The sequence below is a fragment of the Megalobrama amblycephala genome, linkage group LG15, assembly GCF_018812025.1.
Source record: "Megalobrama amblycephala isolate DHTTF-2021 linkage group LG15, ASM1881202v1, whole genome shotgun sequence".
Lineage (NCBI taxonomy): Eukaryota > Metazoa > Chordata > Actinopteri > Cypriniformes > Xenocyprididae > Megalobrama > Megalobrama amblycephala.
The window spans coordinates 9,739,646-9,767,636 of NC_063058.1; the positions used below are offsets into that span (position 1 = coordinate 9,739,646).

General features: G+C 39.9%; 1 protein-coding gene across 1 annotated transcript; it reads left to right on the forward strand.

Moving 5' to 3' along the window:
- Positions 1-393: 393 nt before the first annotated feature.
- klf13 (Kruppel-like factor 13) lies at positions 394-24,792 on the forward strand. Its single transcript, XM_048159216.1, has 2 exons — positions 394-1,166; positions 16,730-24,792. The coding sequence occupies exons 1-2, from the start codon at positions 716-718 to the stop codon at positions 17,053-17,055; spliced, it is 777 nt and encodes a 258-aa protein (XP_048015173.1). The 5' UTR covers positions 394-715; the 3' UTR covers positions 17,056-24,792.
- The last annotated feature ends 3,199 nt before the right edge of the window (positions 24,793-27,991 follow it).

Below are 27,991 nucleotides of genomic sequence, written 5' to 3' on the forward strand. Positions count from 1 at the left end.
ATAACAAATATTATGCTGATAATGTATTTTGCACAAAAACATGCTACATAGAATCATTTTCAAGAGAGGTCACAATGCTTTGAGAGGGTGAGGGGAAATCTTCATTGCTTTGCTTAATTCACATATGCTGTCTATACCAGTTTTCAACATATATGGTATGATAACCAGTTAATTTTCCATTTAGGCTATGGATATGGATATGGATAAAAATATAATGCTTCAAAATAATCTCCTTCCTCAGTGAAGTTCCTTTTTATACTTTGTAAAAGTTGGTGGGGGCAAGTAAGGTAGAGCACTCCGGGACACGTCGCCATCCAATGAGCGCGCGTCGGCGCGGATGACGTTGCCAAACGCTACCGGCCGGCACGCCCCCAGCATGGATACAATCAGCACTAATCGGCGCACAGCATACTGTCACTTTAACGTTGCGAGGACTACAGCCACGATGGGAGTTTTGGTACTCAATCAAGACAAGTTTTCAGAGCTCTCATCACCGGAAACTTATCTCTAAAGGAAGAAAGCAGTCGGTGTTGCGCGCTCACGGCTTGATCTCGCATGATTTACATGCAGGATGTCAGTGTTGCTGAAAAGCCGGTAAGATAGTGCAAAGTGAGTTTGCTTATGAGAGCTGCCTATTCAGCATCACACAAAGGGATCTACTGAGTTGTCATTGGGTTTGAATGTCATAAAGAAACAATTTCTACTCTTAAACGAAATGGATCACTTCGCAGCAGAGTGCCTTGTGTCAATGTCCAGCCAAGCAATTGTCCACAGTCCAAAAGGGAATAGAGAGATCAAACCCGAAACTGCGGCTGCACAGAGGAATGGAGAAGAAACCAAGGAGCCTTTGAAAGACAACTCCTCTCTTTTTGTGGTGGCGAGAATTTTGGCGGATTTTAATCAACAGACCCCCACCAATTTTGCCGAGCAGGCAAAAATAAAGGAGGAGAGCACGCCACCAACAGCAACCCTGACCAGAGATGATGGGAACTCTGCCACACCTACCACCATCACCGGCGACTCTGCTCTTAAACAAAGAAACAAACGATTTAGGGGTCGAATTGAACAAGAACCCCCACAGAAAAAGCACAAATGCCACTATTCAGGTTGTGAAAAAGTTTATGGCAAATCATCCCATCTCAAAGCCCACCTAAGGACACATACAGGTCAGTTTCCATTCCTGCCAAGTGTATTGCCTTTTCGCAGATCCAGTGTAAACATCGCGACGTTTTCGCATTTTGGGCACATTATGTTCCGAACAAGCTCAGTTTTACTTGATGGGACAACTGTTGTCGCACTTAATACAATATCTTTTAGAAAATGTGCATTTGCTCTAACTTGTACTTTGAAGGGATAAATATATTATTCGAAATAGCATCGTAAATATTGTCACGCCCACCATGAGGAAGCTATATGGTAAACAGCAACAGTTCTTCTCCCCCCAGAGCCTCGCCTATATAAGCCTATACTCACACAAATGAATCAGTTTGGAGTTTAAAAAAGGCACTTTATTGACATGAATATATTGCCAAAGCATTAATACACATTATAAAACGGTGACAGCAAAGAAAACAATAAAATAAAGCACCAAGAATGTTAATAGTAACACCAGTATGCTATAAAATAAACATTCAACAAGACACTATAGCCTACAAACAAACCATTTACAACATATGTGCGCGCACACGCGTGCTCATGCATAATACCTTTGCATAAAAAGTCTGCGCGCAATTAAATCTAACACATTGCTGGAGCAAAAAAAAAAAAAAAAGCCAGGCACCCCATGATGTAATCACTCATAAGTCTTGTAGTCTATAGTTTCAGAAGACGAAGGTGGTGGTTTGCGAAAAGTCACTTGGCTGTAGCTCGCGGTGCAGACAGCAACGGCCTTGAACGTCCAGAAACAGCAGATTCGCGCATAATTTGACTTTTTCTTTGCGTTAGTCCGTTAGAAATATTTAAGGGGGTTTCAAAAAATGAAAACTGAATAAAAGATGGGGGTTGGTGAGACTTCTGCGGTTGCTTGTTTGACTGTTAAGCTCTTTGTTGTGATGTGCCACACCCCCGTCAGACAGACTGCCAGCTGATCTGGCCAGCAACAGACTCGACCAGCCGAGCGCGGAACCGCGCACGGTAGGCTACCCGCCCTCAGCGCAGACCTCAAGCCTTTATAATTGACGGTTAGGATGGAAAATACATTTAGAAAGGTAATTACACGTCCTGTACCACGTTTTCACGCGTCGTGACGTGTAATGCCGCCGATATCATTTATGACAGACAATAGACCTCCTGACAGGAAACCCTGCTATAAATCGAAACCGTTCTTCACACCTTCTGGCCTCTGATCAGAGATAGTGTATAAATTGTGTCAGGGTTTTCCGAAACACGCCCTAGTTACTTTAAATGATGGATGTTCAGGCACGGCGTCGTGTTTTATCAGTTAAATATAATATAGCCTATCAGATAGTGTTTCTGTAAATCATTTGGTGTCCATGTGTGATGGGTAAATTTGGATACACTCAGTTCTTTATCATCATCTTTGCCTGTTTTACCAGATGTAAAAGTGTAAGAATGTGTAATTGGAAAAACTCATGTTGGTTGAATATTAGGGGAGGAGATGACCTATGTGCAACATTTCAAACTATTTGTTTTGGGCTACCCACTGACCGAAAATATGCAGTTTTGCACATTCGTTAATCAATCTTAAAGAAGTCCTGTATAATTTGATTGGTTTAAAGTTCAGCTATGTGCAAACTAAAGCACAGCACATTGATATCATTCTAATTAAAGCATTAAAGTTAAAAAATATAAAAACTATAACCCAAATGTAAATAAACTAGTCATCCTTTTATAATCCAGAAGCCAACAAATCAACCATAGTGACTCATCCCATGTGAATCTCACAATGACTTTAACTGTCATCTTTGACATTTTAACACTGGCAGCACATCTTGTCAGGTAGAAAAAACAGCCAGGATGTACTATACCAACAATAAATGTGATGAAAATGTTGGCAGCACATCTCGTCTCGCGTGCTTATCTGGATTTGCTGCCACCACAAAAATCATATCTTTTGAGTTATCTTTTTGAGACTAGCCCCAAAACCCTTACCTTAGCATTAAAATATTGTTTATAGTTTAAAAGATTAAATAGACACATTAAAAGACATATAGTGTGGATTGACCAGAATTTCAGTACACAAGTCTTTTATATAATATATACTGTAGCTTTGAAGTACTCAAGGAGGGCGTGTCGTCTACACAGTTGCTGTTCCTTTTAGTTTTTACTTTGCTTGATAATAGGTTTGGTCTTTTACAGTATATATAATGACATGTTTATGTCAGAATACACCACATGCCACCCTGCATTCAGGCATATTGTTCTGTAAAACTCCAGCTCCAGTTGTGGTCCAGTGTATGGTGTTGGTTATGTGTCTAGTTTTGTGTCAGTAATTTAGAGCAGATAAACAGCACAATTCATTGTTTGTGGCGATTTTTATTTATTTATTTATTTATTTTAATGGTGTGCAATGCATTTAAGACCTCCCTCACTTCCTGTCTTTCAGTTGGGTTATTCTCCAAGTTCCAGACTTTAGATTGGGTTTCACTGTAGTCACCGGGCTGCGATCGGACCATGATTCGGTTAAACAATGAGCGTTCCATCTCATTTGTTTTGGTAATCAGAGAATGTGGGTCATTTGAGTTCAGCAGCCCAGGCTCAGCTCTGTTATGGAAGCCTTTCTTAAGCACTCAGCAGATTTTCCATCAGTCTCTACCAATGGAGCAAAGAGAGAATGGATCTTTCTCCCAGCACCACACTGCTTTTGAACTGAAGGGGGAACACAGAGTTATAAAAACAAACTTGGGGAGCCAAAAGTACTGGAGACCTCATTTGACTTCAGCAAACGCCCTGAATTCCCTGCTGGTTCTGGTTTGAACCTTGCTTTGGATCATTTGTTTTAATCCAGCAGGATTTGAGCAGAGGGTTGCATCCATTTTTCTACAATGTGGCCGATGGAGTCATATAGTATAGTGCTAGGATAAAAGCTTGGGCTTTCCTTCATGTGCAGAGATGCAGTCACGCTAGTCAAGCTTCTTTCATAATTAGTAATTTCTGACAAATGCAACAGGTCTTGATATGTTTCTTTGTTGCATGTTTCCGTCATGGCAACCTCTATAGGAATAAAGTGTAAATATCTCATTTGTTTGCAAGACCTTTGCAGTGTTCATGTGCTATACGGTTGAATGAGTACATCTTGGGGAAAGGGGGAGGGCCCAACCATCACAAGTGCAAGCTTGCTGGAAGAAGAAGGCGTTTTATGATAGAGCTGGAGCAGATGTACTGTCATGATCAAACAACACAGACATTTTGCAAAGGGCTCGACTTAACGCTTTGAAATGCACTGCAGCAAATGCAGTTGTTTAAACTGTAATGTTCTTAAATGGAAGGAACCTTTGACTTTGCACTTTTGAATACAATATTGTATTAATAGAGATAACCATGTAAGTGTTATTTCCCTTCCCAGGAATTTGTTACTAGCTTTGTAAAGCACTTGTTTGCAGACTGAAATGACCCTTTCCATCTCGCTAACTGTCTCAAACCACATACGTTTGCCAAGCCAACAATTTTAGGTGCAGGATCTATTTGTAGCTTTGTTTTCTTTTTAAAGAAAGACTATGTATTCTTGCCCTCAGTAATTCTGTGGTAACCTGTGGTTACAGATTGTCCCTCACTTAGATAAGTCTGGTAAAATAACCTTCTTGTGACCTTTCGAGAGGATAGTTTCAGTTTAGTCTAACTGTACTGGCACTGCCTCTGTTGTCTGGGTTCATCCTGAACTTTTATCCCCACTTTGTTTTTAGTCAGGTTAAGAGTAGATTTTGCCCTAGGAGAGCATCAAGTGTAATATTTGACAGATGTTTTATGACTGTGCAGAGTCTCAAGGCAAGAAAGTTGGAGAGGGTAGAAAGAAAGGAAAAGATTCCAACCAGCATGTGGCTGAAGAAGGAAGGGCTCATTAATCATCCTAATAAACACAGATGGACAGATTCAGAGAGATGCTTGGTGTGCATTCGATGAGTTGTTAACTGTAATGGTGCACAATATGCTTGCAGCTGATCATTTATAGCTTTATCTCTACTTTATTAGATTGCATTTCACTTATTATGAGAAAAGGAACTTGTGGTAGGCATACATGCCGACGAAATGGGTGTGGGGCCATCCGGGAGTGAAAAAAAAAAAAAAGATTTTTACAAAACCTGCTAGTTTCGGTTTAGGATGAGGAAGTGACATGGCTTGAGAAAGCCAAGGCCGTGACTGTGACGTGTTCTGGCGGTTCGGTATGCACAAAAGACGTGGTGTCCTTTCAGTGTTACTTTTCTCATAAGTGTAGTTCCTCTGAAAGTATTTTACATGCGACTTGCAAAGTGAAACCGCTTGATTAGTACTTTACCTCGACAGTATTGGATTTCTACACTTTAAAGATTTAATGCAATGCAATAAACCATTATTTACATTTCAGCATTAAAGTAATACTTTGAGTTCAATCCAAAATAAGTGCAATCAGCAGGATTGTTAAATAATGTTGATTACCTGTCCTGGAAATATAATTTCAACATCTCATTAAAAACAAAAAAACAAAAAAAAAAACGGTGAGGTGCATATGTTTAAATCATCGTTTACACAAAACATTAAGCAGTTTTTTTGTTTACATCTTGTGGCTATACTATTAAAACAGTGAGTGTTTTAATGTCTCTGAATATGCACAATTCACTTGAAAAATCAACATTATGTCACAGATACTGTCAATTGATCTCAGCTTCTACTGAACTTGTACTCGAAATATTCCTTAAGCTTGCATTCAATTAACTCAGTTTCCCATATAATCCTGTTTAAAGGCATTCACCATACTTGTGTGTGTGAGCATTCTCTTCAGATTCTTTTTGAAAGTCAAGTTTAAATGAAAAAGTTCATTAGGTTCACAAATTGCTTTCAATGGCAAACCCATGACAGACCCTCGTGATCAGAATGGGTACATGTGGCCCCTGTGTTCTGGGTTAATCTCCCTCGCCCCATAATCTAATCTTCTCCCGGTACAACTCCATAATGTCACCTGGCCCCAGCTTCTAGACTCATTATTCTGATTGGGATACTCAGGACCTGTATCACTAGTCCTTGTACTCATGGGAATATCTCCAAGGAAGTGTAGGGGCATGTTACCACATCAAGCCACTAAGTACTTGAGAGAGTCTTGAATATTGATAGCACGCCTCAGATCACACTGTTGCATGATGTGCTGTGCAAGGGAGATTAAATGAGATCACCTCCAAGGCCTCAGAGGTTTTTGTAATTCTCTGCTGCATTGAGATGGTAAGTATGAGCGAGCGGAGCGGTGGGACGTAGAAGATGAGAGCAAATGCGGTACACAAATTGCTCATTCTGCTGAGTGGGTTGGTGAAGAGAAGGGGAACACAGCAGGTTGAGGGTCTAAGGTTACCAGACAGCTTTGTCTGATCTCCTGCGAGTATGAGGAGGCGGGGTTCCTCTTGAAGCCGAAAGAGAATAAGAGTCCAGAATTTGTCACAAATTGATGAGCAAGATTGGCTAAAGCAGCTTTGTTGGGGGAAGGATGCTAACAAGTACCAGTGTTGGGGGTAACGCATTATAAGAAACTTCAGTTACGTAATCAGATTACTTTTTCAAGTAACTAGTTTATTAATGCATTACTTTTTCAATTTTCAAGAAAATATCATCTAAGTTGCTTTTTCAAATACTTAACAGTGAAATGCAATCTCAGAATTTTTATGCAAACCTATAGTAATCAACTACATAGTACACAAATATACTTTATGTATTTAATCTTACTTTATTAACCAATGTCTTTGCTGCTGACCTTCAATGATCCTAATCAACCAATTCTTCTGTATCCTAATCAAAAATGTCAGCACAGCTGAAAGGTTTGTTTGAGCAGCGTCCTCTACTGTACAGGCGTAAATATGCATTTCCTTCGGCCACTTTTGGTTTGAAAGGGCCTTAACACTTTTTTTGTTATTTTGTTATTATTAAAAAACAAACAAGCCCAGGTGAGTAAAAGTAACACAAAAGGTAATGTAACAGATTACTTTTCATAAAAAGTAACTAAGTAACACAATTAGTTACTTTTTTTAGGGAGTAACACAATATTGTAATGGATTACTTTTAAAAGTACATTGTGCCACCAAAGACAGGATTGTTTTTTTTAAAAACTGATGACCTCACACTTATCCTTACCTAATTTTAACAAGATTGCTCAAATTAAAACATGTTTATTAATTTGGAATCACATCTCAGCAGGATGTAGTTCTGTTGTCCACCTCTTGCCTTAACTGTTATGAATTACATGATTACAGTACCACTATGGGTAGGGTCATTAGAAAAGGTCATGCTGCCTGTGGCTAGTACGCATTAGCTTCAATCACCAGCAGCACCCCTCTTTAACATACACATAAACAAAGCCCATAATTACATATTTCACAGTTGGTTAGTTTTTTTGTTTGGTCTGCAAACCATTATGTTCCTTACGTGATCCTTTATATTGTGTTCAGGCGTCCCATGAGATACAATAGTGGGCGCAATGTATAGATGACATTGTTTTGCTACAGAATTCAGTGTATGGATGAAAATCGTGTACGTGGTCAAATGTTTTCACTCGAACAATAGATTGAACCATTGGTTAAAGTGCGCATTAAAGTACACCCTCCTCCCAAGTTTATAGCAAATACGTGCAAAATTAAACTGACTCGTCAGCCATTTTTCTTTCCTCTGCACTGGGTTATTTACAGACATGACATCCTGTGCAGTCATCCTGCCCGTGGTTCAGGTGGAAGGTTTTAGAGGATGGGCTGGACCTGGGCACTTCTGCCCTGTGCTGGGCACAGTGCCATGGCCGGGGTGGGGCTGGGTGCAGTGTGAGTGTGATGGTTTCACAACAGGGATTCTGCTCTCTCTGACTAAAACGATTTTCCATTCCACACCCCTGGCCTGCTACCTTGTAACCAGAATATATGTTAGATGCCCAAGAGTGCATGGACTTGGCTGACCCACTTGTCATTCAGGATACATGGGAATGATGTTAAGCAGGGATCACATGAGTTTTATGTGTACTTGCATTTATGTTTGAGAGAAGATTAGAACAGAGAAGTTAAAAGATATTAGCTATACTGGGTCAATTAGCCTTTAAAAATATAAGTTTTTTACTGTTTTAGTTCAAGTTGTAAAATGTCTTATGTTGCGATTGCCCAAAAATGTAATATTCGTTTAAAAATTGTTACACCACATGGCAATTTTAGAGTCATTACAATGAAACTTTTCTTAAAAGTTTTGTGAAACCATATGAAACAAACATGAATGACAAAAGTACATTTCAAAGAACTTGGCATTTTTTTATTTGAAAGATTTTTCCTTTTATTTATCGTGGATATTTTACATGTCACTGACCCAGTTGTCTGTACGCACCGGTTCTGTCCACTTAGCATTTCTCATTTCTGTGATGATAATGAAGTCTCTTTGTGTCAGATTTTTACAGTCAGCCTCCTGTGTGAATGGTAGAAACCATGCTTTGGTGCATCTCTCTCTCACTCAAATATGATTGGCTGAAGTGCTAAAACCCCCTGGGTGTTTCATCATGCGCTTATCCGCCCTTTTGCAGTCATCCATCTCTCCTGAAGCAGCCCTCACTAACGGGAATACAGCTCTCTTATTTTTCTTTCATATGAAGAAAAGCATACAGTCTTTAGCTGCTATGAAAACCAAAAACCAACTCCAACCTCACCATACATTAGACCAAGTCAGTCATAGTTAACTCACCATAGAGTTGGTATTAGGCCAAAGCTTCCTATAAGTACCTTTCATACTCTGCTGAACTTATGGTTACTTTAGCTAGCTTTGGCAGCATCGTATAAAAGCCAGTCTGTTCCTACCCAACCATCCCCCATTGCCCTGTGTCCTCTCCGCCCACCCGTGAGGGTGTAAGGTGAAAGAACTGCTGAAGCGCTGTATAGTTTGAGCTCTTTTTCTTTCTTACATTTACTATGTATGGGTGTCAATTTCTCTGTGCAGGAAGAAGGGGATCTGGAGCTAGTGTGGAGCTGTATTTTCAGCTTCCTGAAGCATGAGCCGCTGGCTTAGGGTGTCACGCAAACTCAACGTGGGGCGCTAACCCTGCAATTTGTGGGTGGGGATGTACTGTACAGAAAGGCAGAAGTGTGGGGGTGGGTACTGGGTGGGATTCGTTGTCAAAGCCCTCCATTGATGTAGGTCACTTGCTCCGCTGCATCTGCTGGCAATCTGATTCTGCAGTTGCAGAAGCAGTGCATGCATTTCGGTTTTTGAGATGAAGATTGAGGGGAGAAACCAAAAGAAAAGGAGAGAGATGTTGCTCTCTGCTCTGTGCCAGAACCTTGGTTGCCTTTCAGACTTTTATATTGACATTAGCTCTTGCCAGTTTGACCCCTTACTGTCTAATAAATCTGTATGTGGAGGACCCGGGCCTGTGTGCTCTGCCAGGCGTGGCTGTGGGATGAAAAGGATGATTCAGTGGACACTCATGGGGGAAGGGTTGGCTTGGGTGTTTCGCATAGAGAAGATCTCACTGGCAGTGGTGTCTATTTGAGTTAAATCTTAATGTGTAGTTAACCCAAATATTACTTAATTTACTCAACCTTGTTCAATTTTGTACATAAACTGAATGAATTTTGTTTCTTTTGCAGAAAACCAACAAATAAAATATAGTCTCAAGCAGTGGTCAGGAACCTATGGCTTGCGAGCCACACCTGGCTCTTTGACAAAAATGCGCCAGGTCTCTCACCCTTTACCACCAAATGATCGATAAAAAATAAGACACGTCACTAGAGATCAGCTTTCTGCAGAAAAAGCAGCCAATTACAATTCTGCTGTTTTGTTGTTGAATGAGAAAGTAAAAAGTAGGATGTGCTTGATATTAAATAGAAATATTGAGAGCGCAATAAGCCGCGAAAGAGAATTGAATCCTCTACTGATAGGATGCTTTCTGTGCATGTGCTCCGAGCGGAACATGGACAAGGACAGCAGACATTGTCTTTGGTTGTGCGCCTAAATGGTTAAATAAACACAGAAATATGTCAAAATGCCACCTTGGTGGCTATTCATGTAAACACAGTCGACGTAAGCACTGTGAGTTTTTCTTCACTCACTCACACACCCGTTTCCTTGTATGGGGATAGTCCATAGACATGAGGGCAATAACCAAATTTTCATTTTGGGTTGAAATGTCCCATGAAGTTTTGCATCATTCAAGGATGTTAACAGAGCCTCAAACAGCTTTGATTAATGCTTGGACGATTTCATGGTTGACAAAAGAAACGATCCAGCTGGACAGGACAATTTGTCCATAAAAATTGGGATTTCAAAAGAGGAAGCTTGTTCAAGATCAGCCTTCATAAGAAATTTCTGCTATTGGCTATATATAAAAATAAATTTAGCTCAGTGTTCTGACATTTAGCAGGCTTTGTGTCTGTACATGAGTGTCAGAGCCATGGGTGACCCCACGCACCTGCTCTTGCCTATTACCGTTCGTAGGCTTATGGCTACAGCTGTCTTAATGTCCCTCGTTAAATGGAGTTAAAATAATTAAGCTGCGTTGCAAAACAATCCTAGTGGCCCAGTTAGGCCAGGAACTGCAGGAAGGTCTATTCCAAGGCTGCAATTATGAGTAGGGCAATGCTTTGAGATGCGCTCGTCACGAGGTGGGAAAAGAGAGAGGAGGGGATGTAAATCTGCAGCAGTTGTGGCTGCTTCCTCATATAATGTGTCTTAGACCGTGTGTGCACATGTGCTGTAGAGACAGGGAGGAGTGAGTTATGTCTACTAGGCTTGGAAGGCTTGATTGAAATGCCTGATGGTGAAGACTCTCTTGTCAAACACAAGGCCAGCGCTATTGTTCACATTTCTCAACGGCATTAAAACCCTGGGAGGAGATGTGCAATTGAAAAGCAAGTGGTTTTTAGCGTTTTTCATCAAAGACAATAGAGGATAATAAATTAAACATAGTTGCCTTTGTCACAATGTCTCTGGACAAGTCTGGTCAAGTCCTAATCGTTGCACCTGACCTAACCATAATGTCTTTGTTACACCCACATCCATTAGCATTAATCCTTAATTTCTCAAAGTCACTGGCACGAACTGAGTACTGAAAGCCTGATCTGACTCGCCATGTCTCAGTGTGGTTAGTCAACCCTGCACCCCCTCCTTCCATTAGCACATGCACATGTGTGTTGTACTTCTGTTTTTTGTTCCATTCCCACACTTGTCTCTGAATGCTGTAATCTGGGTCAAACCACCAGGAAAGTTTTCACTCAGTCAGCAATCTGCTCACTAGACCTTCACGAGATTAATATGAAGTTGTGTCTAATGGAGATATGACGATAATGCTGCCTGTTTGCTAAATTACCCACAATTATAATGACAAAGTCCAAACTATATTTGTGCCAAACTTTGTGGTTTCTGGTCTCCATGGTGTTGCAGTTTCTGTGAACTCACTTCTTGGCAACCTCGGTTGGATGGAGGGCGTGACCCATATCTCTCTCCCAACTTGGTTCCTGATGGGATTGCATCCACTCCCAAAATTCCCTGTTCCTATGGGGTGATGAGATCATCTCGGCAAACATCTCAGCCCTAGTGGAAAGGGGAAGCTGGGTTGTTGGCAGAAATTCCCCAGTTTGCTGTGCTGAGAACTTTCTTGCAGACCAGACAGTTTTGGAAGTTTTGGGTCTGAGAAGAGGCCTGAATGGGTCTTCAATGTCCAAAGCAGTCTTATCAATAACACTGAGGGCTTGAGCTGGCAGATTCCTGAATGACCCACCAGGAACAAATTACAACCTGCTGTCTAAGTGCTGCAACTACATTTGTGGTGGCATTTTGAAGCTCTTTATGGTTTTCCACAGATAATGAATCAGGGTGGTAGACCAGAGGCTAGGACTGTGCCCCTGATTCAGAACGTCTGATCTAATTGGGATCACCACCTGCAACATCGGGATCTAATACATATGATACTGAATGCATCATGTCTTGTTCTAGTTTACATCTGTTTTTGTTGTATTGTTTTTGCTTTGCCTGTGGCTAAAGGTAACTGAAGGCACATGTGCACTGTCTGCAAGATTCTTGGCAATAAACCTTGCAAAAACAAGGACAAACTCACAGTAACCTTCTAAATACTTATGGTTATAAATAGGTCTTTTCTACTAATCTAAGATCAGTTTCCACTCTCCTGGTCCTGACCGGACCGTCCTGCAAGTTAAAATGAACAAATAGCAAAGGGTTTCTGCTATAAACTCCTCTCCTCCATTTTGTGTGGGCATTGTGTGATGTCTGCATGGATGTGTCGGTTTGGTATCTGTAGGATTAATGCAAAGTCTTCTTCTAATTTACATTTTCTCAGTTTTCCGAATGACAGCAGCTGACGTGGGACTTCCAGAGTTTAATCTCTGGAATATCTCTCATGTTCTAGAGCATCAGGTGTGTATAGCCCTTGAGCAAGCCTAGAGAGTGTACTTTGAGCTCATGGTTATAAAGGATTTGTAAGACCTCCCACTGGAGGTCCTCACTGCCTGTCTTAATGTCTGCCTGCCTTTCTCACACAGTGTCTGGCAGTCTCTATTCCTACCTACGTCTCTGCCTGCGTAAGTGGCCTCACGGTTGAAGAAACCTGAGGAATTTTATCTCACCCACACAGAGATGCTGGTAGCTCTTGTTGGAACAGGTGAGCGACACCAAGTCTCCTGGATCGACATTCAGTCTGCACTTGTGTTGCTCAGATAGTGGCCTGATCAGATGTCTGTGCCATAGACTGTTCACCTCAAAAGGCCCTTTTCTCCTGTTTCCTACAGATTCAAGGGAGTCTGAAGTTGTTCTTTATTTGGGCCTCTGTGAAATCGAGCTGAGGATTTGCAATGTGTTTTTGTACATGAGAGAAGACATAAGTATGAGTTTATTTACTGACCTAGTGGCCCTGAAAGGGAACAGTTATGTAAGGCTGCTGTCTGTGACATAATGGTATCGCCTCTGAAGGGAAACACTGTTGCTTGGCTTCCTTAGCTATGGGATGTCCGTACTAGCAGCTGTGATGTAACTGCTGCAAAGGGTAACTGGGTCACTGTGTTCGTTAACATGGAGGTCGAATCTAAATCTCTCCTAATTACCGTCCCCAGTTGCGACAAGACATGGGCACATGCAGGGCTGGTTGCACCACACCAGATAGGGTGTAGCCCATCATTATGATGACATGCCAGTGCCTAAGCTACACAAACCACTTCAAAAATTCTCCATTAGTAACAAGTGCCACGTTGCAATGCTGCGATTAAAAAATATATATATATTGACCACAGGCAAGGGGTCAATAAAGTAAAGTTTACATAAATTTTGGCATGGACATTTGCATGAACAGCATGACACACTTTCACCATGGGTTACGGACTCTCTATTGTTTTCCCAGAGGGACAAAAAGTGGAAGCGTCCTCGATGTCCCTTTTGCATGGTTCTTGATGTGTTGTATAGTGCCGCAGCAACTTCCATCTGTTATGAAACTGCCACACGCTGGACAGTGCGATCTTTTTACATAAGCCTACTGCAGAGCCAAGTCAAGAGCTTCCTCATTGGTGATAATAATATTCCTGGAAATGTGTCCCACTTGAACTCTTAGTTATGGTTGTACCATGCAAGCAGAAAATTAAGGAGTTACCTAGTTCTGAATGGTCATGTCCTTTTGGTGATGCTTTTGTGCTTTTCTTTTCATCATATATGCTAGCACACTATCCTCAGGAGTGTTCTGGACCAAAGTGAACTGCAAACAGTGTTGTTATTGTTAAATAAAACTAAAACTATTAAACATAAGGAACATAAGGAGGAAATGATTAAATAAATAAAGCCTATAAAGCTTATAACTTAAATAAATATGTTGAAGTTGAAGTACCAAAATTATTAAACTAAAACTGAAATAAAAATACATTTTTTGTTTTTGTGTTGATTTTTTTTTTTTTTTTTTTTTTTTTAAACCTGCCCTATACAACTGCTTTGCTCTTGAGAGCTTTAGTATAACATCGGCACGTTGTATTTATGTCACCCTTCACACCATTACAAGGCCTACTCCTGCTCATCTCTGTTTTAACCTGTAAAATATTCATACTATTGCAACTCTTACCTTTGCTATGAAGCTCCTCCATCTCATAACTCACACTTTACAACCTCAAGTTCCCACAGACTCTTTTGTGTATTAATTAGACCATAAATTACAGGTTGACTCCTGTCGTCACTGAAGGAAGAATCTTAAACCGCCCAACGCTCTGTCCTATTCCTACTACGCTAATGTTAGATCTTGTGTATTTATGTTTATACGCCACAATCATGACTAGATCCAGGATGTTTAAAAAAGGTCAAACAACAGTGACCCTCTCAAATTAGTTCTCGTGGGTGTGGCACGTTTGAAGGTTAGAGGATTTAAATTGTGGTTTTGTATACTTACGGTATGTTTGGATGGGATTGAATATGTGTGTGGCAAATGAGTATCAGATGATGTGTTTTTGTAGCAATGAGAGCGCTAATAAGTTATTTGCTTTACTTAGAGTAGGAGTGAGTGTTTGTGTGTGCGTAACTGTGTATTTTTGTGCGTTTTGTCACATGGGTGTGTGTGGGAGGATATAATATATGACAGATAAGTGAACCTACACATTGTTATGGACATAAAGCTCATTCACACAGATTATATTTCCATTTGTGTATGAAGGTTTTATTTGTTGAGAATGTTGAAAGGGTTTATGTGTGAGGTGCATATTTCATGCATTTTTGTATGTGTGTTTGTGCACATGGAGGGAGAAAATCTGTCTGAAAGTGAGTGACAGGCCATAGATAGACAGTCTAGACTCACTCTGCCTGCTGTTTCTCTCACTTTCTCAGTGTTTTATTGTAGGGGGAAGGGACCCCAGCAAAGCTGTCGTTCCACACATAAATTTGGTATCACGTATATGTTTCGTTTGAAGTTGTTTTTCATTGGGGCTTAAGGGTAAACCACAAAACAAAGGCAGCAGCAACAAGCTGTCTGGATCACATTGTGTACTTTGCCTGTTCTGTCTAATTTAACCAAGTAATGACTGAGATGTCTGGGTTTTTCTTTCCTGTTCTTTGCTTTTCAAAAATTATGAAAAGCACAGACATAGAACCGCTTTTCAACAGTGGTTACAAGACCTTTGTGGTGGCACTGCTCAGGGAGAGAAACGGCTGTTGAAAAGCTGGTAAAATAAGTAAAGGAGTTCTCACATTTGTGGGGGAAGACAACAATGAAATGGACCTAAAATACATGCTTTATCTGACATGTGGGCCCTCGTGTGCACAAAGAAAGAGGGCGTGGGTACCGCATCTACTCGCCTTACATGAAACTCTGAGGAAACCGCACCGAGATATATGGTCCCATCTGGCTTTGGATAGATTTGTGTCAAAGCCCACTTTTATTGCCTGAAGGGGAAGGGGTAGGGTATAATTTCCCATGCTTTTGGCTTCTTGCTAGTTTCATGTTTGAGTACAAGCTGGGGCAGGGTACCAGAGTAAACCTGTTAACCTGCCTAATTAAACTCGCTGTCTGGCTTTGCAACATGTGGAGGTAATGGGGGGGAAGAAAAAATACTTTGCTAGGCCATTTCGAGATGTGTGCCAGTTCCATATAAACCAGCGAGTATGTGTTTGTGTGTCCATCAGTTATCTCAATAATGAGTCAGTAAATCCCATAAGCCTCTTTGGAGCAGTCAAAGTGATACATGTCCCCCTAGTATTCTCATGATTCTCCAATTAGCATGATGCAATGCTTACTGGGCTGGAACATATGGTTCATTTTTAATGCAGTGCATTCCTGGTTTAATGTGTGGGCTTTTCACTCAGCTTAGCGACTGTAAAAGGAAAACTTTTTTTGCAGACTTTTGCTTCTATAGGAGAGAATTAGCACGCTCTCATGAGCCGCTTCTAAATAGTTGTGCCACATCAGGTCTTTCATGTCTGGTTAAAAGAGACGTGATTTTGGGATTTAAAAGCCATCCGTGAAAGGTAAACCCCTGCGTGACCTGGACGTGAATGGTGTGGGTCATTCACTGTTGTTTTTAGTGTGAACTGATCTCGATTCTGTGGTGGTTTAGCAGGTCTAGTGTGTGAACTTGGGGTGTATGGGTGACTTTTGTGCACTGTTCTAGATTAGCCTTTTCTTCAGTGAATGCTACATGTTATTATTCCAAGAGAAACCACAAAACTGCTTAAACATCAGTGTAAAAGAGCATATTATATCAATGAGGCATGTCGGCACGGGCTTAATGGGGGCTGTGTAGAATAAAAAAGGCAGCAGTAGGACTTTATTTGCTGAAAGAGTTCATTGTCCACATAAGGACTGAAAAAAAGGAATAGGTTCACATCAGTTGGCACCTCTGCCGCTATTTATCACTGTTAGCGACGCATGGTGGTGTTTATGATGTGGCCTCCTTAACACCTTGTTTTTTGGAACAAGTTTACTTTTCAAAAATTGATTCAAGTTTCAACAGTCAAATTTTCTGAAGCACAACTGCAACTTCTTATTTGTAGATGCTTATATAGCTTTACTGACCCTTCTGTTTTGAAAACATCACATATGTCTGACTGACCATGAATGTATGTAATAAACTCTGCTTTCTCTTTGTGTTTGTCACAGGAGAGCGCCCCTTTCCTTGCACCTGGCCTGACTGCAGTAAGAAGTTTGCTCGCTCTGATGAGCTGGCACGGCACTATCGCACCCACACGGGTGAGAAGAAGTTTGGCTGCCCCCTGTGCGACAAACGATTCATGCGGAGCGACCACCTGATGAAACATGCACGCCGTCACTCCGACTTCCAGCCGGCCATGCTGAAGAGGCAGCACGGTGGTGGCAACGCCACCGTCTCGAGCAGCACACGACCCGGCTCCCTCAGCGATTACAGTCGATCCGATGCCTCAAGCCCCACCCTTAGCCCCGCCCTCAGCCCAGCCAATTCGCCTTAACCTGGCCGCACTTTCTGCCCACAGCGCCTGGTTCTCCAGGCTGATTTTTTTTTCTTCTCTATCCATTCTTTTTCTTTCCCCAAAAAATTACTGGCGTAATAAGCGCCCATGCTAAACCCCGTTGCTTGCTGTGGTGTACTGTACTGTACATAACTGCTTCTTGTAGTGCAATTTTCTTGTGCAACCCCTAAAAGAGAAAAAAAACACAAAAAAAGAAAATGCCTTTTCCACATGGCAATATTTACATGATGTACCATATGTCTGTATTTTTATAGCTTCTGGCCACAGCCTCTTTCCATTATGGGTTTTTTTGTTGCTAATTCTTTCATATACAACCGCTCTGTTCAAGTGAGCTAAAAAGTTGAAAGGTTTGACAGGTAAAGATGTTTCTTTTTATTTAAAACGGGTGAGGGAGAGGGGCACACATACACCTCAGGATTCAGAACAGTTTTTTTCTCCTTTAATACTCACATTGACTGCACAATACAAGCATCACTTTACTCCGAAATTCAACAGAGGTTGAATTTTGCGCCCTGCTCAGGGATGGCCTCGTTAGCTTGAAAGAATGAACATGATGAAGATAACATACGTTAAGAAACAGCCTTACACTTGGACAAAAGGAACCTTTGCACTCTTTTTTTTGTTGTTGTTGAGTTGGTTGGTTGGTTTTCACATCAGGGGAAGCAAATTCTGGGTTTTAACATTCATTCATACTCTTTATTAATATTAATTTTTGTAAATCAGTCTTTTAAAGAGAGTGGCAGAACCACTCGCCAGATACGATGTGATGGGGTCTCGAGACTGGAAATGACTTTATTTTCAACATCACTATCTCCCGATAACCCTGTACACACAAAGAGCTGTGCTGGCCTGGGTCTATGTTTCAAAGGGAATCCTCTCAATATAGCATGAATGTCATGATCAGTCCACTTTTACATGCTTGAGCCACCCAATGAAGAGAACAGACAGCACCACTTCTCTCAGTGGACTAAACTAAACTCCCCTTGCAATTTTGGAGGCTGAAGTTTCAAAGCAGCTGTTTCCTCAATAAAAACAGCACATTCATCAACTTCAGGGTTTTTCACTACAGTACAACACATTCAAAGGGACTCGTCTGGATGTACGCCTACTTCAGATACAAATAAAGACAAAAAGCACATGAGCAGAATTCACCAAAGACCAAGGTGTGAACGAGAGAACAGGGAGGTTTTTTTTTCTGCCCAGAGGAAGAAGGGAGGGAGGGATGTTGGCATTCTCTCAGGTAACAGCAGAAGCCCTGGTAGCAGAAGTCCATCTGTAGAGGCCTTCCACTTAGGAAACTGCATCATCCTACACAGGGCTATTCATAGCACACTAGCCAGGGAGACGAGAGCATTACAGTGGAGGTTTACGCACTCTGTCTCGCTCACTCTAGCTGACGAGAAGGAGTGGGCGTATGAGAGAGATGGATGGAGGTCCAAAGCAAAAGTTTCAAAGAAAGATGTCAAATCCACATACAGTGTCATAACCAGGCGCCATGCAACAATTAGCGACATTGCTGCCATATTTAAAATTAATGTACAGCTATGTGAAGCTGAAATTCGGGTCAATGAGAGTGGTGCCTAGCTACTCATCAAAACAAAAACCAAAACCATGTTATTGACTTGTCTAATGCCAAAAATTGGCTTATTAATCAACCAGGGTGATACTGACATGGTTATCGGATGATGCTGGTAATCACAAAATGGAGAAATACTGACTTGAATAATTGGCCTTGCCTGCATTTTCTAAAACATTGTAAGCTTAAAGCCGCCTTTCCACCGAAATTACCCAGAAACAGTTTGTTGCAGGAACTTTTTTCCCCCCAGACCTGTTGTGATCTAAGTACCATGAAGATTAAGTGACAGTGACGTAGGACTGTGAAACTTTCCAGTTCCAGCTGGATTTCGTCCTCCGCATATAAGCTTAATAAAGCCTGAACCTCGTCGTTGGTTGTATTTTTAAATGCCATTGTTTTGATTCGAATAGCAAACAACTCTTACTGCACGCACCGCAACAGACTTTTAAAAATGGTGGTTGAAATAAAATGCTGCGTGGAGTCAACCAATCACATGTTTAGTGCCCATGTCCCACCCCCGAAAGATCCTGAACTTTGGAATAGTACTACCTCGTGAGCAGGGACTTTCTGAGGGGGAAATTTTTACTCGGAACTTCATTTAGACCCTGGTTCCTGCGGTCAAAACACACGGAGGACCACTCCAAAGTCCCTAGTTCCTGGGGAAAGTTCCTGCAGTGGAAACGTGGCTTAAGTAGATCGTAGAGTCCATTGGTGCCAATGATTTCTATAATCTACTTAGGCTTACAATGATTTTGGTAACCACAGCCCTGAACGATATATCAGTCTATAAGATACTGTTATCTTCCGATACCGATAATCTCAAAATGACCAAATATTGGCTGATTAATCGGCCCGTATTGGTCTGTCAAGACACTGTTATCGCCAGAATGGCCAGTTGTCAGCAGATTAACCTGTCTTGCAGATATATCAGTCGATCACTAGTTAGTTAACTCGGTGTGAACTAGATTGTCAGAGTGTGTATGATCAGGGCTGGCTCACTTTGTGTTGAGAGCAACAGGCCTCCATGAGAACAAAGAGTGCTATCTGCAGGAGACAGGAAAGAGGGGGTTGACCCATAGCGAGACAGATAAAGACTGAGGCTTTATCAGGAGCTGAGCACTCCAGCAGAAGAAACACCCAGTCAGCTCCCTCTCTCTCTAACAGAAACCTCCCTCCCCTCTGCACTACTCCCCTCTCACCCGCCAACAGCATCCCATAATGCATTGCAGGAGCTTAAAGAGGGAAAATGGCCTCGTCTGATTGGATAGCATCCAAGCAGCCAGTGGGGGGGGGTTTAATAGAGGAAGTTGAGGCCCAAATCATAACGGCTCACAGACAATAGGCATGATATGCTATCAGAGTTGAGCATGTTGGGAATTTTCGAATGAGATGTTATCAGTGTTTTTTTTCCTCCAGTTTGGCACTGTCGACGACTTCTCGGACGAGATCAGTCACACTTTCTTTAAATGACTGTACTTTTTCACAAGCACAGGGAAACGCTTGCACATCCTTTTTTTTTTTTTACTGTTGCGGACCACTGATACATCAGTGTGACCACTCATTACCTCAATGAACAGCTGCTTTCAAACTTAACTCTCATTAAAAAGGGAGCTTTAGGCATTACTACTCGATTTGTACATATTCATACATATCAAGCGAACAATAAATTTGCCGTCCTTTGCCGCATCAGCCTCCGAGGATGAAGGGTCACCATGAGAAACTGTCGACCGGGCCTTACTCGCTCAAGCGAAAGGCATACAAGACCCTCCAGGAACTGAGGCACCGCTATCAAAACTACCATGGTGCCGCCTCATTCATGGTCTCACTTTCCCACAGGCATAATGTTCCTAAAGTGACACTTTAATATTCGTTTTCTGTAACAGTTTTTCACTTCATATTCATAAGCTCATTAGTCAAAACCAGCCATCTTGTCTTGTCTCATATTATCTTGCACGTTTTTCCTTGCACACCCTCCATGCCCAGTGCGGGGAGACCAGCATCAGAGCCGCCCAGCTGGACGAGCGCTCCGGGGCTTGAGGAGCAGGTGGGGAGGCCTGTGAATGCCAGGCCTTGTCCCCCCTTTATCCTTCCTAACAGCCCCCCATCCCCCTCCCAGGGCCTCTCTCATAGCCCTCAAAAAAAAGAAAGAAAAACCTTCCACATAATCACGGCTTTCAGCTAAAGAAAACAGCCCTAATCAAAATAAACAGTGCCACGGCGGCATTATTTCTGCAATAAACCCACACGTTAAGCCGTCTAGCTGTGGTCGTACACTCCCCTCGCCCTATTTCAGATGCGACGTCAACCATCGCCATTGCGACGTTGCCAACTTTAGCGTATTTCTCCTCCAGAATTTCGCACGTCAGCTTTATTTCCAAAGCAAGCTGGCCACGTTTGTTCACTGTGTGCAAGACTCTTAACTCATTTGTAGACATTTTATATTAGTATCTGTTCAGCCGCCCTTGATTGTATCTGCAAATACCCCCAACTGCTGGTTAGGAAAGGGTATTTCAGGGAAAACAAAGGCGGAATAAGGCCGGTCCAAACCAACCTCCTCTTCATTAGTACTTCTCAAATCTGGTAAAACATGTTGGGTATTGTTCAGTGAACCTCGAAAACCCGAAACCTGCAGGCAACAGAAGTCTCTCGCATTTGGGTACTGGATAGATAGAGTATACATGACTTAAATGTATATTTTTTTCCTTATAATATTTACTGAAAAATGTATTTTCTCAATGTAAATTCACTCAGCCCGGGTTAGTGTGGATTACATGTAAAACCGAACACGTGTGCTTATGTTTCTGTATTTTTCACTGTACCGATACTACTTGAATGCGAAGCAAGACCATTGAACACAGGTGGAAGCATGTCTAGGTCATGACAAGTCAAACTGTACCTGCTACGTTTCTCAGCTTACAACCCATGGATGTACTCATTTCTCTTTATTTGTTCAATATTTGTTGTAATTTTTCTGATTATTTTCTTTGAGTTCAGATCTTAGCTATTGTTATTATTATTACGGATATTTCTTGCGAAGTTTGTTAGTGTTTCATAAGGCTTTTTTTTCGGTCTGCTACAACGATGCTAGTAAAATTGGACACTGAAAGACTGAAAGCTCTTTGTCAATAGCGGGATATAGGTGTATAACCACCAAATTCAGAAACATGGAAGGTAAAAGGTGGTTTTAGTTGAGAAAAAAGGGAATATCCTGACTTCTCAAAAGCATTGCAATGCGATTCGCACAATCAAGTTCGATATCGCATTACCATAGAGACCACAGCATTGTGAGTAGATAGTCACATTCATGTTTTATTGTTTTCCATGTTATTTAACATTAGAATTATACCTGTGTTAATTTTTTCTATCATGTATCTTTTCAAACTCATACCTCTATAAAAATCAAGAAGGTTATGATTTTTTTTTGTTGTTGTTGTTGATGGAGTGGGGTAGGGGGATTCATATCTGAAAGAATTGTAAAAATTAAGACAATATTTTTTATGAATTATCAGGGTCTTATGAGCCACAGAGCATCATATTGAAAGCAAATCATCTTTTGTGAAATTCATTCTACCAGTGGATTGCATAAATCCACACTCCCGACTCATCCAGAAACGATTTGTTTTGTAAAAGGCTATTTGTTCACAAAATCCAACTAATGATTTTGAAAGCATTTGAATCCTGCATTCAATAAACCGCATGTTAGTTCAATAATGCGTGCCAAAGGCATTAGAAGGGTGATTTTATTTGATCATATACAATGATAGTCAAGATAAAAATGACCTTGTACAGTTTTCTATGAGTGATGTACGTTTTTATGTGTATGTAGCTGGGTGAATGATGTTTTTAGATGCGCAAGTATTTCTAATTTTCCCCCCTTTGGTGTGATCTCGATGTACTTTTTATTTCCTTTAGTTGTTTTTCTTAATTTGTCATTGTTGTACAGAACAAATGCACATATTAGTAAAAGTGAAAACTCAGATATTAACCTGTTCACCATCCTATGTGAAAGCTCTACCATTCCAAAGGATTGCAATTACATTTGCTATAAATATGCTGCTTATATCCAACCAATGCATCAAAGCTTAATTTCTTCATGTATTTATTTTGCAATTACTCTTTTTGACTGTGATATATGTATTACATGACTTTTGTTACTAGTTCTAATTGGTACTTAACTTTTTTCCTCTTTGCTGTCCTTCTGACATTTATTTGTCACCTGTAAACTGCTACATACTCTCCTTACCTAAAGAAACAGCCATGCCACCAAGTTCTGATACTTTAAACAGAACCCTTGACCCTCTCAGAAAAGAGAACAGACAAGATGGCTTCCATACAAATGTGCAGTTATCAGTTCCAATATTGTCTTCCCATGCAAAATAAGGTCAGTTTGAATAACTGATGTTCTCAGTGCTGAAGGAGGATGACATTTTAGTAGGATGCTATTGCCAAGGATGCTGTAGTGCCACGACATAGTTTCGCCCTCACTTTTGGCATTGGGTGCATTGGAAGTCTCGTATTGAATTCTTGTTTTAAACACGTTACCAAAGGCTTCAGGATCGAAAAAATGAATGTTCATGTCGCATTAGTTGGAATTCAGTCGTTTGATGGTTTCAGAAGAATATTTGGGTGTTTTACTGAAATATTTTAAAATACACCCTTTAATGGAAACAATCAAAGTAGGCTGACAGTTTTCAACATGGATATGCAAAATCAACTGTTTGACTTGGTTAACTGCCATTCACACATTCTAAGCCATCGGAAAGGCTTTTTTTGATTTAATATAGTCCCAAGAAATACATATCTGTGAATAAGTCCACATACAAAACAACTGTACAGCATTGCCTTTATGTTCCCAAAGGTGGACGTGTCGGTGTGAAGATCACTCTACTGGTGAAAATTACACTGTGTTTTTGCAGTTAGATGTTTCTCCAAAGAACCTATGGATGTGTAAATGCCATTCAGTGATTGTGTATCCAGGTTAACAAAGCTTCGGAGATGTTGACACGCTTCAGGAATCGCTAGACTTCAGAAATGGCTATTTACGATGTCATGTGCTAAGTTGAGGTTGAGCCTCTTATTTGAAATGGTGGAAGTGGATTGAAGTCTTAGCCGTGGCTTAGTTTCGACTGTTGTTTATGTTTCTGCTCAGGAGACACTAACTGCTTTTGAGGGCTGTGGTCATTTCTGTTAGTCTGGTCGTCTGCCAAACAGTGCGGTTGGGTTCGCACAACCTCACGCCTGTTAAAAGCGCAGAGCGCCCATTTGTCTCTGATCCCCAGGTGTGGTGACCTAACTCCCCTCATTTGGGGAGAATCGTGCAGACGACCCCCCTAGCGAACGCCGAAATTCATTTCAAATTAATACGCCGACATTTCCCATATGATTAAACCCCGGTCTGAAAATAAGACACTGTGAAAGAGCCATTTGAAAGACTGAACGCATCCTCGCTACCATACGACTTTTCTGTGAAATCCGATGTTCCTGAAATGGGAACGAAAGGATTTCAAATTCCTCCCTCTTCATACATACCAGTTAAGCACATTGTGTGCTAACGCTCTCCTATTGTAGAGATTTCAATAAGTGTTGTATATTGAATCGTAGTGAGGCACTAGCGGCCTCATGCTGTCCTGTAGACGTTCGCCGCGTGAACTCGACTTGCCTTCCTATTGTACGTACTCGTCTGTATTTTAACAATCTCTTTTAACGACACCGTGTGATGCCTGCTCCAGTGACTACATTGCGCTGGGTTTCTATTTCCCAGCACCTCTGTATTTTGTACAATAGCTCTTCTTTAGCAATGGCCAGTTCTGTTCTCCATAACCTCATTCAAAACAACTGCCGCATAATGAATCTATTTTTTATTTTATTTTGATTTGCAATCAACCAAATCACTACAGTGAAGTATTACAGTTGTACAGTTCCTTGAATTATTCAGATTATATTATTGTTGCTGGTCTATGGTTGCTCTGCTGTATCTTTTTATGACCTTTTTTTTTTTTTACATGTTAGACAATATTGTGACTATGTCCTATGCAAATATGAGAATTAACAAGAATTTGTCAAATAATGTATGTTGTCTTAACTTGTATGCATGAAATAGTGAAGTTTACATTTGAGAATAAATTCATAAATAAGAAGCACTAGTCGGATTGTGTCGTTTTTTGTTTACTAAAAGTATTTTTTTTATTTTGTGCAACATAAAATTCATTTGATGTTTAAGCATAGGTGCGCACAGCTATTTCAAATGTTTAAATAAATATTTTTGAAAAATAGTAATATATATATATATATATATATATATATATATATATATATATATATATATATATATATATATATATATATATGTGTGTCTATATGTATGTATGTGTATATACAGTCAAACCAAAAATTACTCGGGTGCAGGACACTAGTTCATTTATGTAAGTAAGGATAGCAAAATAAAGTAAACTGTGACATATTATACCCAAAAATTATACATATAGTGGACTACCAGTAAAACTGATAAAAATTTGGAACCAAAAATTATTCAGACACTTTGACCTGACCATATACTCAGTATATATATATATATATATATACACACTCAGTTTTGTTTAATTTATCATTTATTTTCCAGTGGTTATTTTATAGATATTATTTGTCATTTCATATTTAAATATATACAATCTATAAAATATGTAATTTTTTTTAATATACTTAAAAATAATATATAATATAATTTAATTTAAATAAAAAATAATGTTTATGTGCATTTATTTATTTGATTTATTTTATTTCCCATGTAATAAACTGGATATTATACAGTCAGCCAGTTATTATTGCATATAAACCCAGACAGGATCAGGGGGTTTACATTGTGATATGACTAAATTTACACTATCATATAAAAAAATTGTTTTTTAAGTAACAGTTGTCAAACATATTTATTCTTATCAGAGTTATCTGAACTAAGGCTAGAAAAATCCATCCAAACTATAAAGACTTGCTCATTTGTATACTCAGTAACTTCAATACAGACTGTACTCCTTGAAGATAACCATGACATACACAGTATTCGGCAGCCTTGAGCGCACTGCAGTCCCTGGCTCGGAATATCAAAAGCTTTGGCAGGCAGAGCACAATTCTAGGCAGACTTTGCATCACAAATTCACCGAACCCTTTAGCGTGCAGCCAATGGATGCACTTGTTGCTTAGCAGGATGCCAATAAGAACTAAGAACAGAGAGACGCCTGTTGTGTAAAACAATGCACTTCGATACATACGTCTGCAGGAAGTACACCTTGTTCTTAGCATTTGTGCACTCATGCAAATATTTACTGTAACTGATGCAGGGACATGTCAACAGGAACCACAAAACAGGTGGCATTTGTGTTTTCTATCTAGTCATTTGCAACACTGAACAAGGCCTGTGTTGAATAGAGGGTCAAGATGGTGAGAGATATCAAAGGAGCAATGTGCCTGGCACATGTGTGCTGCATCATACGCCATGTGTGTGAAGTGATATATTTCACACAAAAAAAGACTGTATTGAAAATCTGGACCATTGCAATAGCAAATAAGAGCCGATTCAAAACTAGAGAATGAGTGGCCCACATTTTGTCCCACTCGGTTATGTAATGAAGCGACACTTTCAAAATTCACAACCACCCACTAAGTGGCCTGTCCTTTTCTGGTTATTCTCATTTTTTAAGCCTGTTAAGAAGGATGAAAATGCTAAAAATACGCCGAGAGACGGCTAGTGTGTTCTTACATCTGCTCACCTCCTGTTGCTCTGTCTGTCCATGAGATACTTGTGCTTTCTCCTACTTTATCCCTATTTCTATATCAGATACATGAACTTAATTTCATTCTCTCTTACTTTTATGTCCCAAGTAAGATTTGTATTAAACCTAATATATTTTTTATTTTTTGGTCTCATTAAAACTATCTTGAAACATTTTACCAGGCATGCTCATAAGTATTTTTATGTATAGATTTTACGGTTTTACTCTTATACCAGACCTTCAGATTCTGGACCGTGAAAATCCGTCAAAAAATATACATTATTTTTTTAAATGATGAAAGTCTATGATAATAGATAATCATAACGCATGTCAACAAAGAAAATGAAAATGATTATCAATGGTTACACAATTGTGTCATTTCCGTCACAACCAACAATTTTGCAATTTTCCCATTATGATTTACACTGATGCACAATAAAAAATATTGTTCACAAGAAATACATACGTGTTTTTTCATCTAGATTTTCATCTATCTATCTATCTATCTATCTATCTATCTATATATATATATATATATATATATATATATATATATATATATACTGTATATAATGAAAAACATGTATGTAAATAAATCTGCCATTGGGGAAAGAAAATAAACTTTATTAAAAAATAAATGAAGCTATTTTAATTAATTAATTAATTAATTAATATTTTGTTTTAAGCACAAACTCACCTAATATATTTTTGCTTTACAAGTAAATATTTCTTTATTCATGAATGTTTAGAAATTTCTACTGGAAAGCAATACAAAATACTAAGAAAATCACTTTTTGCAGTAAAAACTGTCAAAGTGACGATATCCAGTAATTAATGACAAATGAAATACTAACAGTACTGCCAGATTATAAAACTTTTTCATATTCTCAAATTTGTTTTCATAGCTTTTCTTAAAGTTGACATGAAATTGCATTAACAACCTATTTTACTTCGATATGATGATGAATGTCAGAATGAAAAAAAACTATTAAAAAAAAGGTGAGAGTTGATTTTATTCCTGGGAAATAATTGGATGGAGAAAAGTTGTTGAAGGGAAGGGGCTGAAAAAATAAGGCCTTGATATCAGTCAAAAGTTTTTTCTTTGGAATAATACGCGCTGATACAGCCATGGGGTCCCCTCTATGACATCATTTCCTTTTTATGTTTTTTTTTTTCTTTCCCTGCATGTTTTTGGACCAAGACTTTGTTGGTCACACAACTTGACTTTTATTTGGCAGACAATATTTTTTAAAACATTAATAGTGTTAGTGTTAGTATTACTAATAATATATTGAATATTTAATATCCCTCATTTAAATAATTCTGGTTGAGTTGCATTAGTAGTGTGTTGAAAATTGCTGGGCCTAACATTTCCCAAACATGCTCAAAGCAGTCGAGCAATCTCAGTACACTGATACAGCCAACCAATCAGAGCACATTGTGGAGGAGAGGCTTCATAGAAACAGGAACTATACAGAGCATTACTGACAGACTGAGAAAATAGGTGCTGCAACAATGTAAGATCAGACAGCAACATAGTGTGGCCCAGATCCGGCCCACATCTGGTACATGT